At 44.6% G+C, this 15,917-nt stretch overlaps 1 protein-coding gene across 1 annotated transcript in view; it reads right to left on the minus strand.

The window, feature by feature from the left end:
* LOC138825222 (DNA-directed RNA polymerase I subunit RPA1) overlaps window positions 1-15,917 on the minus strand; it is a 73,927-nt gene that overhangs the window by 18,572 nt on the left and 39,438 nt on the right. Inside the window, exons 16-26 of the mRNA XM_070019614.1 lie at window positions 15,720-15,903; window positions 13,123-13,205; window positions 12,845-13,003; window positions 10,798-10,896; window positions 9,306-9,458; window positions 7,550-7,632; window positions 4,992-5,157; window positions 3,907-4,128; window positions 2,926-3,140; window positions 1,003-1,170; window positions 65-200 (exon numbers count right to left, since the gene is read on the minus strand). Of these exons, the coding sequence (XP_069875715.1) occupies window positions 65-200; window positions 1,003-1,170; window positions 2,926-3,140; window positions 3,907-4,128; window positions 4,992-5,157; window positions 7,550-7,632; window positions 9,306-9,458; window positions 10,798-10,896; window positions 12,845-13,003; window positions 13,123-13,205; window positions 15,720-15,903 (1,668 nt within the window). The remainder of the gene's footprint in view (window positions 1-64; window positions 201-1,002; window positions 1,171-2,925; window positions 3,141-3,906; window positions 4,129-4,991; window positions 5,158-7,549; window positions 7,633-9,305; window positions 9,459-10,797; window positions 10,897-12,844; window positions 13,004-13,122; window positions 13,206-15,719; window positions 15,904-15,917) is intronic.

A 15,917-nucleotide genomic window follows, 5' to 3' on the forward strand; every position in this document is an offset into this window, starting at 1 on the left:
CAGATGGGAGGACAGAGCATCCTGCCTCTACCCAGTGTGCTACCCAAGCCCAAGAGATACTTACCTCCCCTAGGCACACCCTGGTGAGCTGCTTCTTCAGGCTCTTCACTCTCTTCAGGGCTTTCTTGGTGTTGAAGACGGGGACACTCATCATGGGTGTCTTGATGTTGGCACTAGCCACCATGAGAATCTCCCTTAACCTGTTACAGAATAAGGGCACATCATTGTAAGAGGTAACCAGATTAGGGAATCTGTTCATCTGAAGCCTCTTCTAAATATATGAGTTTTTCTGGGATGTAAAAACCCTTGGGATCTCACAAGGGAAGGTTAGGAATCAGCTCTGCCCCATGGGACATAGAGAGACTCTCCTTGTCTGACTTCTCCCTGGAGCGCTGGCTCATGAATTCTTGCTTCCTAAGAAGTAAACAATAACCAGAAAAGCAAGTCAAATCTGCACTGTGGCGTTCCTTCTATGCTCTACCCATAAACTCAGCCAGCTCACGGTGGACCTGACCTCTTGTAGTCCATAGGAGGGTACTCCACAGTTGAGAAGTCAACAAGGCTGCCTAGAATCTAATTGCCAGAAAGTGGCAGATCACAGACTGATTGTCATGGATCTGAGTCTATACTCTTTTCACCTAGCAATTACACTGCAGCATGCATCCATGTACTTAAAGGGTCACAGCCATAGGAATGGCACCCCTGGAGCTGAGTAACCAGATGGCCTTCATTGGGATGTTGGGGATTTTAAACAATGCAATCTATAAGTATCCCTGGTAACTCTAATACAGGAGTTACCAAAGGAACAAACAGAAATCTTAAAAGGCCTAAGCATTGATCTGGCCACAGAAACTAGTTAGACTCTGGAAATTCCAACCCTAATAAGCACTTTGATGAGCCCTAATCTCACTCACACTTGCTCCCTTCTTGTCCCCCATCAAACGACTCCTTTCCTGAGAGAACTAGGGCAGATCTCATCCATTTACCCTGCTAACCTCGCACCTTGGAATACCCAGGGTGACGTTCATCTCGCCTCTGCCTGCGAAGTGGAAGGTGTTCAGAGTCATCTGTGTGGAGGGCTCCCCAATGCTCTGGGCAGCCAGCAGTCCCACAGCCTCGCCTGGGTCGCACAGCGAGCGCTGCCATTTTAGCTGCAGCAAGGTTCTCAGCCTGGAGAGAGTAGGGGGCAGTGGGAGGTCAGGAGGAGGTAGGTGACTTCCATCAAGTCACCTGAAACCAGAAACCCAAACCCTCCCTCCTCCCTCTTCCCAGACAGGCTTCTCCTAGGCAAATGATCTCTCTCATCTTTAAAAAGATTCCTGCAAGTCACCTGCAATGCCCTAAAACTACCCAGTAAATCTCTTAGCCGGGTGGTAAAGCACTAACCATCCTTGCTCAGACTGTTTGTGTTGGCAGCAAAAATGTCATATGTCCACATTGGGCCACTTATTACAGGATCCTGAGCAATAAATTTCTGGGATCATTTCCATTTTCCTTTGTCCTTCTGCCTCCAAACTAGTTTTGGCAGTTTGGAGTCTACAACTCCTGCTGTATGAACTGAGAAAGAAGTTCAGGTTCACTAAGCAATGGTACAATCTTATTTTCTTTATTACTATAAGTGGATGTAGATCTCATCAGAATTATCTATGAAAGTCAAATTGAGTACGATAGAGCACTCTGCAGACTGAGGTTGGAAAATCTGTGAGTTTGAGGCTAGCCTGGGCAACCTAGCAAGATCCTGTCTTGAAATAACAAAAACTTAACAATAACAAAAAACCAAAATTAAACAAATATAACAAAATAAGAACCCCAAACCCAAGCAAAACAAAACATTAAGCATGTACTAACCATCCTTCCTATAACAGCTAGCCCTTTACAAACTCTGTATTACAAGGAATGACCATGTGCAGTGAAGGGCAGTGGCTCAGTAGAGAGAAGTAATAAAGCTACATTTCCATGTGAGTTCTTGTAGGGCCTGCTATGGCAAATGCAGCCTCCTAGGCTGCAGGGATTTAGGTGGGAGTTGGAGAGCTTTGAATTTTTCTCTTTTAGGGGAAGCCCAGCTGGCAGCCTGGACAACTTAGCTAGGATCTCCAAGCCTGACTATGCTAAAGGGATAGAGAGAATCCTGGATTTCTTTCCAGTTCTTACACTCAGGCAAGTGTCTTTGCTCATTTGTGTACTGCTCCCCAGTATCCAGCTGTCAGTCTTACTCCTGAACCCTCTGTCAGCCAGTCCCTACACCTCATCTGCTATCACAGGGGTAGGACTGGGGGAAATGACCTCAGGTCTGGCACTGCACTCTTGGTGAACTTCATGTAAAGCTTAGGACCAAAGCAGAGCAGGCATCTCTGGGCCCTTGTGATAGTCTGACCCTCTGTGCAAGTTTGCATCATGCCTGGCTTCCTGCCTACCTAGACCAAAGGGGGGGGGGGGAGAGAGAGGGGGGGGAGAGAGAGAGAGAGAGAGAGAGAGAGAGAGAGAGAGAGAGAGAGAGAGAGAGAGAGGAGTGTATGTGTGTGTGTGTGTGTGTGCACTTATCCATGCTGAGGTTTCCACATAGACCTTCTTCCTTCAACCTGGAAACTCAAACTCAAAAGTATCAGTGGAGTCACTGGATCAGTTGAGATGCAGTGTCCTGGGACAGTGAGTGACCTGTCTGGGTCAGAGTTGGCAGATACTGAATGGTGACCAGACTGGTTCTTTTACTCATAGCCATGTCCACTACACCAAACTCTAGAGAGTGGACACTTCTGTCTAACTGTTCTCATCTGCCTCAGTATCCATTAAAAGCTTCCTACTGTCTCAGATCCTGCCCTCCTGCTGGAGTCTCAACTCTGGAGGCGGCCCTCTTCTTCTCCAGTGGGCTGGCTGAGACTGAGAGGATTCCCTCCACACGTGCCATGCTACAAATTAGTGTTTCACCTGTCGAGAGAAAGCTCTGATTTCATGTAATTCTTCTCTGCTTGAGCTGCCCATTCTTGACTGTAGTCATCCATCTTTTTTTCAAATGTTTCTGAGACAGATGCAAAGTAGATGTCCGGGCGCCACACAGACAGACTGGGGTCAGGACAAGAGGCTGCTTTCTTCTGGTATTTCCACCTGCTCTGTTCATCCAACTCATACCACATCTGTAACATCTGAATGGAGGGAAAGATGAGTCTCAGCTACATGGGAAGCTAACTAAAAGGAATAGGGCTGTCCTCTTGGGAAAACCAGTGGCATGAGGAGGCTCAAAAGCATTGGTTTAGATAAGAGCAGGCAGAACACTAAGACAGAAAGAAACCTGACTCCACAAGGTAAAAAATAACACAACAATGTAAACAGGGAAAGGGAAGCTGTTGACCACAATTGTCAGTCCTCATTCTGGCCCATCTAAGCGCAGGTAGAGGGGCTACATAATTTACTACAGATCCAAGTGGGATTGTTCTGGAGTCAAATGGAAAAGTGTAATGATTATGTTAGGATACTGTCACTAGGAGAGAAGTGACTATGTTGGATCCCTGTTAACCTCAGATCCAGTCTCTTCACACATATTGTATCCAAAGTGAATGATTTTAAAAGAACCTCTGTTTCTGGCTTATACTAGCATCATAGGCAACTTCTAATAGTATCTCTACTCATGGTTCTACCTATAATTACACACCCTCTCCAAGTCTAGTTACTACTCTCCCTGATCCTTCATACCAAGGTTGATAATGAACTCTGAAGTCATCAGCTGACTGGTCCCAAGCCCTATCCACATCATTGTAAAAGAGTCCCCTTCTTATAATCTTACTTAAGCACCACTGGTGTCCTGACTGATTTCAACACAATACCCGGTATTAGGGAACAATTCCATATCTTTCAAACCGTTCCCAAGGCTTGGACATGCCAGAGAATAGGGATACCATCTCTCTTTATCACCTGTTGAGTTTCTGGGCTGCGGCCATTCTGGTTCTTGCCCTCGAGGTTCAAGGCTTTCACAGCTGCCTGCATCTTTTGGGAGTAATTCAGGAAGGCACCTTTCCTTAGCTGGGCAGTGGAATGCTTGCTGTGCCATTTTTTAATGGCTCTGAAGTGACGGAGAGCTTTCTGAGGATCTGCTCTGGACAAAACTTCATGGAGATGCTTTGATTTCATTATCACCTAAACAAACCACGCACATACAAGATGAGAGATGGGGTGTAGCAGACAACACATGCTTCATAGGACCTATATGTCTTTATAATACATCTCAAAAACTGAGTACTGGTGATCCAAGTCCTTGCTGTACGGATCAGATGTAGGAGCTGGTGGTCTTAGGGGATAAAGGCACACTCAGAACTCCTCTAGGAATAGAAAGGAGATTTAGAAAGAAAGAAGAGGCCAAAGAGGGTGGCCAAAGACCAAGGACAAGCTCCAGAAGGGAAAGAACCAAGAACCAGAGCATGACCTTCAATTCTACCATCAGCTCCATCATCTTGGACAGGTCACAGACAGTTTCATTTTCCTACTGTAACACAGGGTGATTGAAAGTTCAGACAATGGAGTTTGTCATTACAAAGCCACAAGGCAGCAAGAACATCATAAACATGTATCCGGTGATCTGGGTTCAAATGCTGGCAATACCGTTTTCACCAACTGGTTATGTCAGCTGCATATTTAGCTCCTTCAGCTGTAAAAACAGCGGGCCACTTCCCCCAGAGAGTTACCACCTCCCACAGTTGTGGTGAGGATAAACCCAGCACTCAGCACTGGTAACTTTCAGTTAGAAACCAAATGTAGCAATTGCCTCTAAATAGAAACTGTTACTCCAGAAATGCTCAAGCCCCATCATCACTTCAACTGATCAGGCCTGTGGCCTGTGGCTCTGAAAATTTGCAAGTGTGTCAAGACACTGGTGGGTGCTTTACAAACCTTTCCACTCAACTTTCTCACAGCTGCACAGATTGGGTGGCTTCAGTTCAGGGTACTCTCAGAATTCTGGTTGTGATAGAGGCCTGATGCATGAACAGAGATTGGTAATATACCTCATAGTTGCTGGCCAGGAAGGGAAACTGCTTGGGCTGCAAGAACTGCGTCTTGGGGATATCCAGGCCATCTTCCCCATATAGGAACTGCACCACGCTGCCATCGCTGTCACGGACTGTCAGATCATACTGGACAACAAGGCCTTCCAAGTGCTTGATGATACACCTAATAAGGAGGCCATTGGGCTCAGTGACCATCAGGCATACACCTCTCAGAAAGGATCTCATGGGGAGGGAGTAGTATAAGGAAAAGAAAAAGGGACTGCTGTTTTGCATACAAACAAAACTTCAGGACAGGACAGAGCTCTGGTATGCCAGGGTCTGAGCTCCAGCATCCCTTAACCTGGTAGATCTCCAAGAGGAGACTAAGAGCTTGGCTTCTACTCTTGGAGATGGCCTCCCATCTGCCCAGTTGCTGGGTTTACTCCCTGCCCTTTCCCTCTCCTGTACCACATATCATCCTGGGACCAGCATCCTCAGATCCACAAGTAGGCAAGACAGGGAAACTACTAGAATCCCCAAATCCTCATGTCAGTGTGGTGAGTGTTACAGATACTGAGGGACCCCAATCAGGAACTAAGTACTGCTGGATGCCAGTAGTTCACACGTGTAATCCTAGCTACTAAGGAAGCTAAGATGTGAGGATTGTGGTTCACAGCCAGCCAGGGCAAGAAAGTCCATGAGACTCTTACCTCCATTTAACTACCAAAAACCCAGAAGTGAAACTGTGGATTAAGTGATAGAGTGCTTAAGCAAAAGCAGCTCAGGGACACCATCTAGGCCTTGAGTTCAAGCCCCAGGACTGGGAAAAAAAGGGAACCAAATGTTAATCTAATGACCTGTGTACTCAGTCCTCCCATTGCCAGCTGCTTCCCTTGACTTCTCTTGCTTTCTGCCCTTGTCCTGGATGTTTTGTTACCTTTCTGGCTACTACCTCAGTTTCTTTGGTCACCTTAGGAGCCTGGTTCCTTCCCCCTGGTAACGACTCTGAGCTCTAAGGACACAGCACAGTGTTAGTCACATCTTTCACAGCTCCCAGAGCCTGGCAAGGATGGTAGCATCAGCTGTGTGACTCAAGCCCTGGGAAAGGACAGGAGCTGGCCCTGACTGCAGAGCACTGCTAGCTCTGCAGATAGGATCCGATGGACCACCTAGGTGTTTCTTGATCCTACTCTAGCCCTATCCACCTCAATAACCACAGGAACCACAGGAGAAAACACCAGAACACTGAATGCAGGCATGGCAAATCTAAGCTTAGAAACAGGACAAAGCTGGAACCAACAGGTAGAATGCTGAGGGGAAGAAATGGAGTGGCATCCCTCCAACCCTGCTCAGTTCTTTGAGGATATAACTTTAAAGGCAGGCTCAAGAGGCAAGAGAATGGGGCTGGAAAGGTGGCTCAGTGGTAGAGTGCTTGCCTTGCATGCATGAGACCCTGGGTTCTATTCCTCAGCACCACATAAGCAGAAAAAGCTGGAAGTGACGCTGTGGCTCAAGTGGTAGAGCACTATCCTTGAGCTGAAGAGCTGAGGGACAGTGCCCAGGCCCAGAGTTCAGGCCCCATGACTGACCAAAAAAAAAAAAAAAAAAAAAAAAAAGAGGCTAGGGGATTTACACCATTTCCATCATTTCCCATTATCATTTCTTTTTATGATCATCAGAATTTCCACTTTCTATAAAACATAAAGAATTCCCTAAAAGCTTAAACTCACACTTAGCATTAATGAACCAAAGGGCAGGTTCACGCAATCGCTGTGTGCTGCTTCCTCCTAGGGTAAACCAAGTTTGAAAAATTGCCACTTCTGGGTTTTTCTGTTTATGTGGTCTGACAAATCAAACCTAGGGCAAGCACTCTACTGCTAAGCCACATTCCCAGCCCCAATAGCTTCTGTTTTCTATCTTCTTGCGCACCCATCAAGATTATTTTTGTGTGTCTGCACTGATCCTAGAGCTAGAACTCAGGGCTGGCTCTGAGCTTTTTTTTTTTCTTGCTCAAGGCTAATGTTCTACCATTTGAGCCATAGCTCCACTTCCAGCTTCTTGGTGGTTAACTGGAGATAAGAGTCTCATGGAAAGCTGGGCACCGGTGGCTACTGCCTATAAACCTAGCTACTCAGGAGGCTCTGATCTGAGGATCGAGGCTCTGATCTGAGGATCGAGGTTCAAAGCCAGCCAGGGCAGGAAAGTCAGTGAGATTCTTATCTCCAATAAACCACTAGAAAACTGGAAGTGGCACTATGGCTCAAGCCGTAGACCACTCGCCTTGAGCTGAAGAGTGCAGGGTCAGCGCCCAAGCCCAGAGTTCAAACCCCATGACCAACCAAAAAGAAAAAAAGTCTCATGGAATCCTACCTGGACTGCCTATAAACTGTGATCCTCAGATCTCAGCCTCCTGAGAAGCTAGGATTACAGGCATGAGCCACCAGTGCCCAGCTCTATCAAGATTTTTAAAACATTTTTTTTTAAAGAAATCAACCAAAGACTCTTCAGTAAGAGGTAACATGTGCAGGGCACTAGGATAGCAACCCCATCAAACAGCAGCTCACAGGTGCTTTTACCTTTGGAGATAGCCAGAACGGCTGGTTTTCACAGCAGTATCTACCAGGCCCTCTCGCCCTGCCATGCAGTGAAAGAAGAACTCCTGTGGGAGAAAAGAATATGGTCCCAAAGGTGCAGTAGGCACTTTCTGCAGGGCTACTCAGGCTGACACCCCAAGCAACCTTTCCTGACCAGATAACTCTTCCCCTCCTAGGTACTGATTCCTTGGCTTTGAAGAATCCAATGGCCTAAGTTACTTCTGTTGTCCCATGGTCTCTGTTATGCTGCCTAAGGTGGAGGAACAGAGTACCAGAAGTAACAGTTCCCATCTACAGGAGTCAAATGCCTCTCCGTATCCGTATGTGCCATCCTCAGGGCCATCCTCCACACCTGATTTCCAAAGACAAGTGGCCCTGATGCTCTGACCCTGACTGGTTCAGTCCCACACTTGCATTCCATTTCCCAACAGTGGTCAACAAAATAAAACAAAACCACCACCACCACCACCAATAACAAAAAAAGTGGCAAAAGAAGCTTTATAAAAAATTTTTCTTTCTTTCTTTCTTTCCTTTCCTTCCCTACCTCCCTCCCTCCCTTCATTTTTTGTGGACAGAATCATGCCATATTTCCCTGGCCTGCTTCAAATTTGCAATCTTTCTGTCTCAAATTATATATGTCTACTACTATAATTACAATGAGTAAGCAGCCCATATATAATTTATGTATAACCATTACTGTAAATTTAATGGGAAATGCATCAAAATTATGATTTTTTTTGCACCAGTGAAACAATAAAGTAGCTATTAACAAAAAAAGAATATATTTACAATTATAATTAGCAAATGCAGATATATACATGTAAATATAGACACACACATGAATAAATATGTAAAACTCAACCCAAAACTTTATGATACTATCCCATCCTAACTAGGTGGGAAAAATCTGAGATTTGCTTTACCACTCTACTGTTTTCATTAAATAAAGGAATGCTGGGCACTATCTACTCCAATGACTTCTTCATTTATTAGAGGCACAATCAGAATTTGGAAAATTCTGTTCTACCTCAACCTACCTCCATCCCTTAACACAGACCACAGATGACCACTGGAGAGTCCATGTGAGAGAACAGAGAAGGCTGCTGAGTGGTTAATAGCTTTGAAACAATTCACACTCAGACTTACACAACTCAGACTTAGTGAGCTGCTCACGGGGTTACTCTTTCAGAGAAACACTATACTTAAGGGAAAAAAAAGGGCTAACATACCAAAAGCCATTTCTGACAAGTGTGAGGGGAAACCCTTCTTCTAGGGGAGAACTCCATGTGCAAAAGCAAAACTAGGTATCTTCTATACTCATTAATCTTCCCACTATGAAGGAGTTGGGGAAGGGAAGGAACCTGAGAGTTGGGAACTTTGCAAAATCAATCTCTATGATGCTCCTTTTGGCAACATAAACATCTTTGTGTGAGTGACATTCATTGCCTTTTCCAGCTGCTTCACATATTGCTAAGAACTGGCCTAGAAAGGTTGCACAATTCTTTTTGTTTTCATTTCCCAGCAAATATTTACTGAGTGTCTATCCTGTGCTAGCTCTGGCATTACAATGAGAAATGTTACACAGGTGTGTCCTCTTGGGATCCTAGGATCTAGTGGACAAGAAGGAAGTGACTTGATCACTCTTGCTCAGATTGGTCAATGGGGTAACAGATCACCTATCACTGAGCCTAGAAACAGAGAACAAAGTAAAAAAAAAAAAAAACCAAAACATACATACCGGAGGTCTAATACCTGTGAGAAACCTTCCAGTGACAAAGCCACCAGCCCTGGGGGTGAATTCATAAGGTTCAAAGCAGGGCAATGATTTGCCAGACGCCATCAGTGGAGGTCTCCGACCTTCCAACTCAATCTGACCCAGCAGGCAAGAGATCTGGGGAAAAGGAAATCCAATGAAACTCTTGATTCCTATATGTGGTAGTGCTTTGTTCAAGTAAGGAAGGGATAGCCTACTCTTCAAGGAAAGACGTGTGGAAATTAAAACTAGGGAAGCTGATTAGCTGTATTTCAGAATCATCACGTTTTACATATAAGAGACTTGAGGTTCCTAACGGTGAAACAGAAGCCTATAGAAATGTAATTTATTGTGATCCTGTCATCCTAGATCCAAAAGAGTACTCAGCTATCCAGGTATTTGCTTCGAAAACAACCTGTAAATATTCAAGGAGAAAAGAACAATAGGTCTACATTTCTCTTTAGTCAGAGGGCTTCCTGTGGGCCTTCAGCCTTCTAAACCCACTCCCATTGGGATCATTTATGAGACAATGATCCTTAAGAGCCTTTTTAAAAAGTTCATCAAGGAGCTGGGAAGGTGGCTCAGTGGTAGAGTGCTTGCCTCTCATGCATGAGGCTCTGGATTCAATTCCTCAGCACCACATACACAGAAAAAGCCAGAAGTGGGTGCTGTGGCTCAAGTGGTAGAGCGCTATACCCTTGAGCTGAAGAGCTCAGGGGCAGTGCCCAGGCCCAGAATTCAAGCTCCATGACCCACCAAAAAACAAGTTCATCAAGATTAAAAAATAATAATAAAACAACAGGAAAATTTGTGAAAATGGTTCTATAGCACTATGGAAATCTGAGATCTGAGGAGACAATGGGCCTGAAGTAATTTTAAGGACAAGCTCATAATATAATATTAAGTGAAAGAAGCAGATCATGCAACAGTGTAGGCTCTCAGCTGAGATTGAGATTTTACATACAGAGAGTGCATATATAACATGAATCTAGGCAATACAACATTTAAGTTTATAATATATATTTATATAGGGGCTGGGAAGGTGGCTCAGTGGTAGAGCGCTTGCCTTGCATGCCTGAGGCCCTGGGTTCGATTCCTCAGCACCACATAAGCAAAAAGAAAAAAGCCAGAAGTGGTGCTGTGGCTCAAGTGGTAGAGCGCTAGCCTTGAGCTGAAGAACCGAGGGATAGCACCCAGGCCCAGAGTTCAGGCCCCACGACCGGACCCCCCCCAAAAAAAAAAAATTACTGCCACATAAGCAAAAAGAAAAAATGTATTTATATAGCTAACGTTATACATACTTGCATATTTCTATCTCTATCTTTCCATATCTGTGGTTAGTGGCTGTATTTATTTCTATACGCTTTGTATCTTTTTGTGGTTCATTTTTATACAGAATGTAGGTCCTCTTAAAATCAGAAATGATCCTAAAAGCTGCCTTTTGCTATCAAGTCCCCACTCTGGCATTTGTTCAAACCTGCATCGTGTTCACAGTTGAACCTTTGGCTCCAGACTGCACCATCATCTGTAGGTTGTTCTCCGGAAACTGTCTGTGCAGGCCAAAAGGCATGCATGCCTACGGATTAAATCAACACACTGGTCAGTAACTTTGCCATTTTAAATTCCAGGTTTACACACTTAAATGATATAGGAGCAATAAAACCAGAATATCTAGAGCTTCAGATCAAATCCCATTCAAGGTTAAGGGAAAGCCTTGGTTAGCATGCATCCTTTAGCTAGAACCCATAGAGAGAAGTCAGATGGGTGCCTCCTTGCTTTGTGCTGTGCTATTACATCCTTTCAAGAGCTATAAGCTCCATTTTTCTGGTTAAAAGGCAGCAAAAAGGGAGACAGAAAAAGGAGAAGGAAACCAGCATACCTAGTTTGTAATTCTGAAAAGGAGCTGGTTAAGAACAAAATCTAAGGTGATGCCTTTGCAAGCTGGTACCACAGAGGTAGATTACAGATGCCCACATGACACCCACATTTACCAGCATGCCATCAAGCAGCTGATGGGGATCCTCACCTTAGCTCTAGGATCAGAAATAAGCAAAGCCCCATTAGAAAGTCCAGGGAGATGATTAGAGGACTATGCATTTGTTTAGGTCTTTGCCTAGGGTCCCAGGGACACAACCCAACACAGGGAAGGCCAGCGGGGTGGGAAGAGGTGAGCTGAGATACTTCTGAAGATAGCCCCTCACCAATAACACCCTCAGTTAGCCCTGGAAGTGGCACTACCTTCATCCCCACACAGAAGTGGGCAGGCACCTGTAAACGGACAAACTCGGTCTTCTCAGAAACCAAAAGGAGATGGACACCACAGATAAATTCTTTTTCTCTTTCATCAGTCATGGGGTTTGAACTCTGGCCTGGGCACTGTTCCTGAACTCTTCAGCTCAAGGCGAGTGCTCTAATTGAGCCACAGTGCCACTTCCAGTTGTCCAGTTTTTATTGGAGAAAAGAATCTCACAGTGGGGTTGGGAAGGTGGTTCAGTGGTAGAGTGCTTGCCTTGAATGCATGAGGCCCTGGGTTTGATTCCTCAGCACCACATAAGTAAAAAAAAGCCAGAAGTAGCACTGTGGCTCAAGTGGTAGAGTGCTAGCTTTGAGCTGAAGAGCTGAAGAACAGTGCCCAGGTCCAGAGTTCAGGCCCTACGACGACCACCACCACCACCAACAGCAACAAAAAAAGAAAAACAGTCTCAAAGACTTTCCTGCCCAGGCTGGCTTTGAACCACAATCCTCAAGATCTCAGACTCCTGAATAGGTAGGATTGCAGGAGTAAATTTTAATTTTTGTTGAGCATTGGTCTTACTTCTTTCTCTCCTTGTCAGGTCTCTAAACCTAGGAGGCAGGATAAGGGCCAGGTCCAGTCCTCTAAGCCATAGGACTGGGAGTCTCAGCTCTTGGACATGAGGGTAGAGAGAATCAGGTCCTGGTCTCAATCATGCAGATTTTCTTTCTCAGCCACCATAGGCCTATCTTGGTACTATGCATGTGAGCTCATTCCTGGCAACTCTATGAGACAGTGTTCCTCACATACCATACTCCCATATGACAAAAATCAATGAATGCACAGCTTGCTCATATCACTTACTAGAGGTCAATAGTGTGTATGAAGCACAACCAGGACCTGAAGATAGGTCTGCACCCCTGGTTCCACTGCATGAGCAACAGGGGTGTTTTGGGCTCTTCTTTTTGCTTGTCTAGAATCAATAACTTCACAGGAAAGACTACTTTCCTCATTCCCCTTTAGTGTAGTAACTCCAAAATAAAAACATGTAAGACAAGAAATATCACAAAGCATTTCTTTTCAGCACTAAGGCCTTTCAACACCCTAACTGATTTGGGAATGAAACCCTTGACTCTTCACAATGATATATTCTAACTGTCTCCCCTCCCTACTCTTACCCCAATCTGCTGTTAAAGGGACAAACTGCTCCATGGGTGAGAATCAAAATGTAATTAAAAAAGAAATCAGCATTCAGAAAGATGGAGATAAGTGCATGCACCACAGGGTTAACCTTGTTAATCTCATTGCTGTAATGGTTTACTTCCTCCTTGAACTTCATATCAATCATGTTAAAATCCCGCTGGTCTTTGCCAAGATGTGCATCCTGCCATTTCCCACGGACCTCATCACATGATGCAGCTTCTGGTAGGTTCAACGCAACCCTGACAGCCTAGAATAAAAAAGGAGGAACAGGTCAGAAGTTGAAGTCACATGAGAAGGATGTGGGTTTCATTCTGCAAGACATTTGACTCATCTGTAGTGGGCCCCAACCTTCTGTTCTCTCCTTACCCGAGGTCCGCAGTGAGTGGATTCTTCAATGATCTGCTGTCTCTTAACATCTGCCTTTGGCTTAACCAAAATGTCTTCCACATCTGTGAAGTGAAACAGGCAAGTTCAGTTGCGACCAGGTCTGACTTCACCTGTCTGTAAACTTGGTGGGACTTAGATCCTGAATAGAGTATAAGAAGCAATGAAATGCTGTTGCTATTAATTCAATTGATTTCTCCCATCTCTTAGGATTGTATTTCTCGTTTTACAAGTAAGGCACAAAGGTTATATAGGTAGAAAGTAAGCCCAGGCTGGATCCATGTAGAGCTCATGCAATACATCTATGTGGGAGGAAAGTGTTAGAGATGAAGAGGTTTTTGATGAAAAGCTGGGTTTAGAGATGGAAGAGAACATCCCAGGTTGGGCTCCTGGAAGCCAAACATCACAGGGATTACCCATATGGTTGTATGGTATATAGGCCCACAGCCATGTCAAGCCTAGGCAACAGGGTCCATCTCTGTAGTTTCTTTCGCATTGTCAAGGGAGGATGAACTGCCTGTGTGGCTTAAAGCCCATTCTAGCTCAAAAACTTAAAGTAATACCACTTCACTGAACTGCTTTGCCTCTAACTGTGAGCACTACAGTACTCCAAATTTCTTCCATCAAGATCTGAGAAAGATGGCAAACAACTAACAGAACTGGCCAAAAGGCAAACATACCTGTAATACCTGTAACTGGAGGGCTTCTCAAGGTCACATATTGAGTAGAAGGGAAAGAAACATTCCTTCTGTGAAGTAGCCACTTCCCATGACAATGAACCTTGTAACGATGCTTTCTTCCTAAGAAGGGCTAGAGTGGAGCTAGCCTTGTGGGCCCATCCTCCCTGGAGTCATAATCCCAGCTTGGCCTTGTGGCATCTGAATCATCACCAACTCAGAGGCAATTCCCTTCTATGCCATGTGTTAAACAGAGCTACAAGCATAGCTGCTGTTTGTTAGGTTTGGTCTTCTGTTGTGAGTTAGGTGTGGAATCATCCTCTACTTCTCATTTTCAGAGCTCTCTGAACATCTGTTTCTAGTTAGCAGATATTTGTGCTTTTCCTAGACTACCATTAAAAACTAATTTACATTTTATAAGTGTGAGGTTCTTAGTCTTTATTCTTTCTGCCTGTGTAGCTCTCACATGGAATTAAGTGATCAAGCCAATTATAGGAATCAGGACACAGAAAGGAGAATTTCAGTCCTGAAATATACATGCTAAGGTGTTTATCCAAGGGTAGTATCCCAATAATAATGTGAAAAGTTACAAATAGTCTGCTTAATTATAGGAACAGGTTAAATAAATTACAGTATAACTAACCCTTCCTATCTATGGGTTCTGCATCTGTAGACTTAACTAACTGTGATTGAAAATATATGAAAATGAAAAAACTGTATCTGCACTGAACATGTACATTTTTTTCTTGTCCTTCTTGTAGTTTAACAGTGATTTACCTAGCATTTATATAGTTATAGCATTAGAATTTAGAGATTAGAATTTAAAGTGCATGGAAGATTTACAACCCCCTCAGATACTAAACATCTATAGTCAGTAGTTACTAGGATGCTGATTGATATTAGCTGACCTCAAAGAGCACTTGTTAATACATTTGAGAATGATGTTATTCGGAGGAATAGATTACAAAACAGTATGAGATAAAGGATTCCATTCTTTGCTGAATATAGTTCCACTGGAAAAGTCTAGAAAATACAGACCAAATCAATTCTAATGGTTATCTCTGACAACTGGATGCTGAGTGATTTCAAATTATCTTTAAGTCTGCATTTAAATGTTTTCCATACAATTAAGTATATTACACAATTGAAAGTATAATAAAATGTGTAATACAAGTCTTACTGCAGGCCATTGACAAAACTCCCACTGTGGCAGGCCTAGGGATCCCACAATGGGACTCCCACTATGTTGGCATGTGAACCAGTCTACATGTATTCACGCTATTATGGTATCACACACTGTGGTGAGGGTTTAACATGCAGCATTTTAGGGAATCCTCACAGGACTGCTACAGAAGGGCCTAGACCAGTTCCACATACACAGCTGGGCCCTGCAGCAGATTTTCCAAAATCAACTCTACCCAGCTCACAGAGAGAAACAGCACACTTGTTTTCTGCATCACCGCTGATTCTTAAAATAGCATGGTCTCATGTCTAGGGAAAAATAAGGAAGCCCCTCTTCCTTAGGAGTACTCCCACGTGTCTGCCCCAGTGGTGTTCCCACAAGTGCCATCACAGCCTTCTGTGCTGGAAAGACACGAGCAGTTGTAACGGGAAAGCCCCTTTGTGGAGCAGGGAGGGCCCAGGGAAATCCAGGTGTTTGCAGGAGAGAATGGGAGTGTGTTTTAAGGACAGGAAAGCAGTATAAAGCATGAGGTTGAAAAGCGGGAACAGGATGAGGACCCAGATGGAGGAGGCTGCTGTGTGCAGTAGAAGAGAAACACCAGTTGTGAGGAGTCAGGATGGAAGCACTGCTAGGAAGCCAGGCCAGACACCCTTGAAAAAGGAATCTAGTTATTCCCTACAAAGGTCAGCAAAGCTGGGGGTAATGGGCCCTGAACTCACCCAAGGTAAATCCTCTGTAGAGCTGAAGGTAGGCAGTGAAGAGACGAGCCAAGCAGGTAAGAACCTTGCCACTGGTCTGACCCCCATAGATCTCATAGCAGCAGTGGACTAGGCCGTAGGCAGAGCTCCCATAGTGCGCCTTGTCCAGCACTCCACAGAGCAGCTCCCCTTCCCTGATGATCACCTGCACAGGGAAAG

This window comes from Dipodomys merriami, unplaced genomic scaffold (genome assembly GCF_024711535.1).
Source record: "Dipodomys merriami isolate MVZ:Mamm:240054 unplaced genomic scaffold, mDipMer1.0.p SCAF_136, whole genome shotgun sequence".
In the NCBI taxonomy this organism is placed as follows: domain Eukaryota; kingdom Metazoa; phylum Chordata; class Mammalia; order Rodentia; family Heteromyidae; genus Dipodomys; species Dipodomys merriami.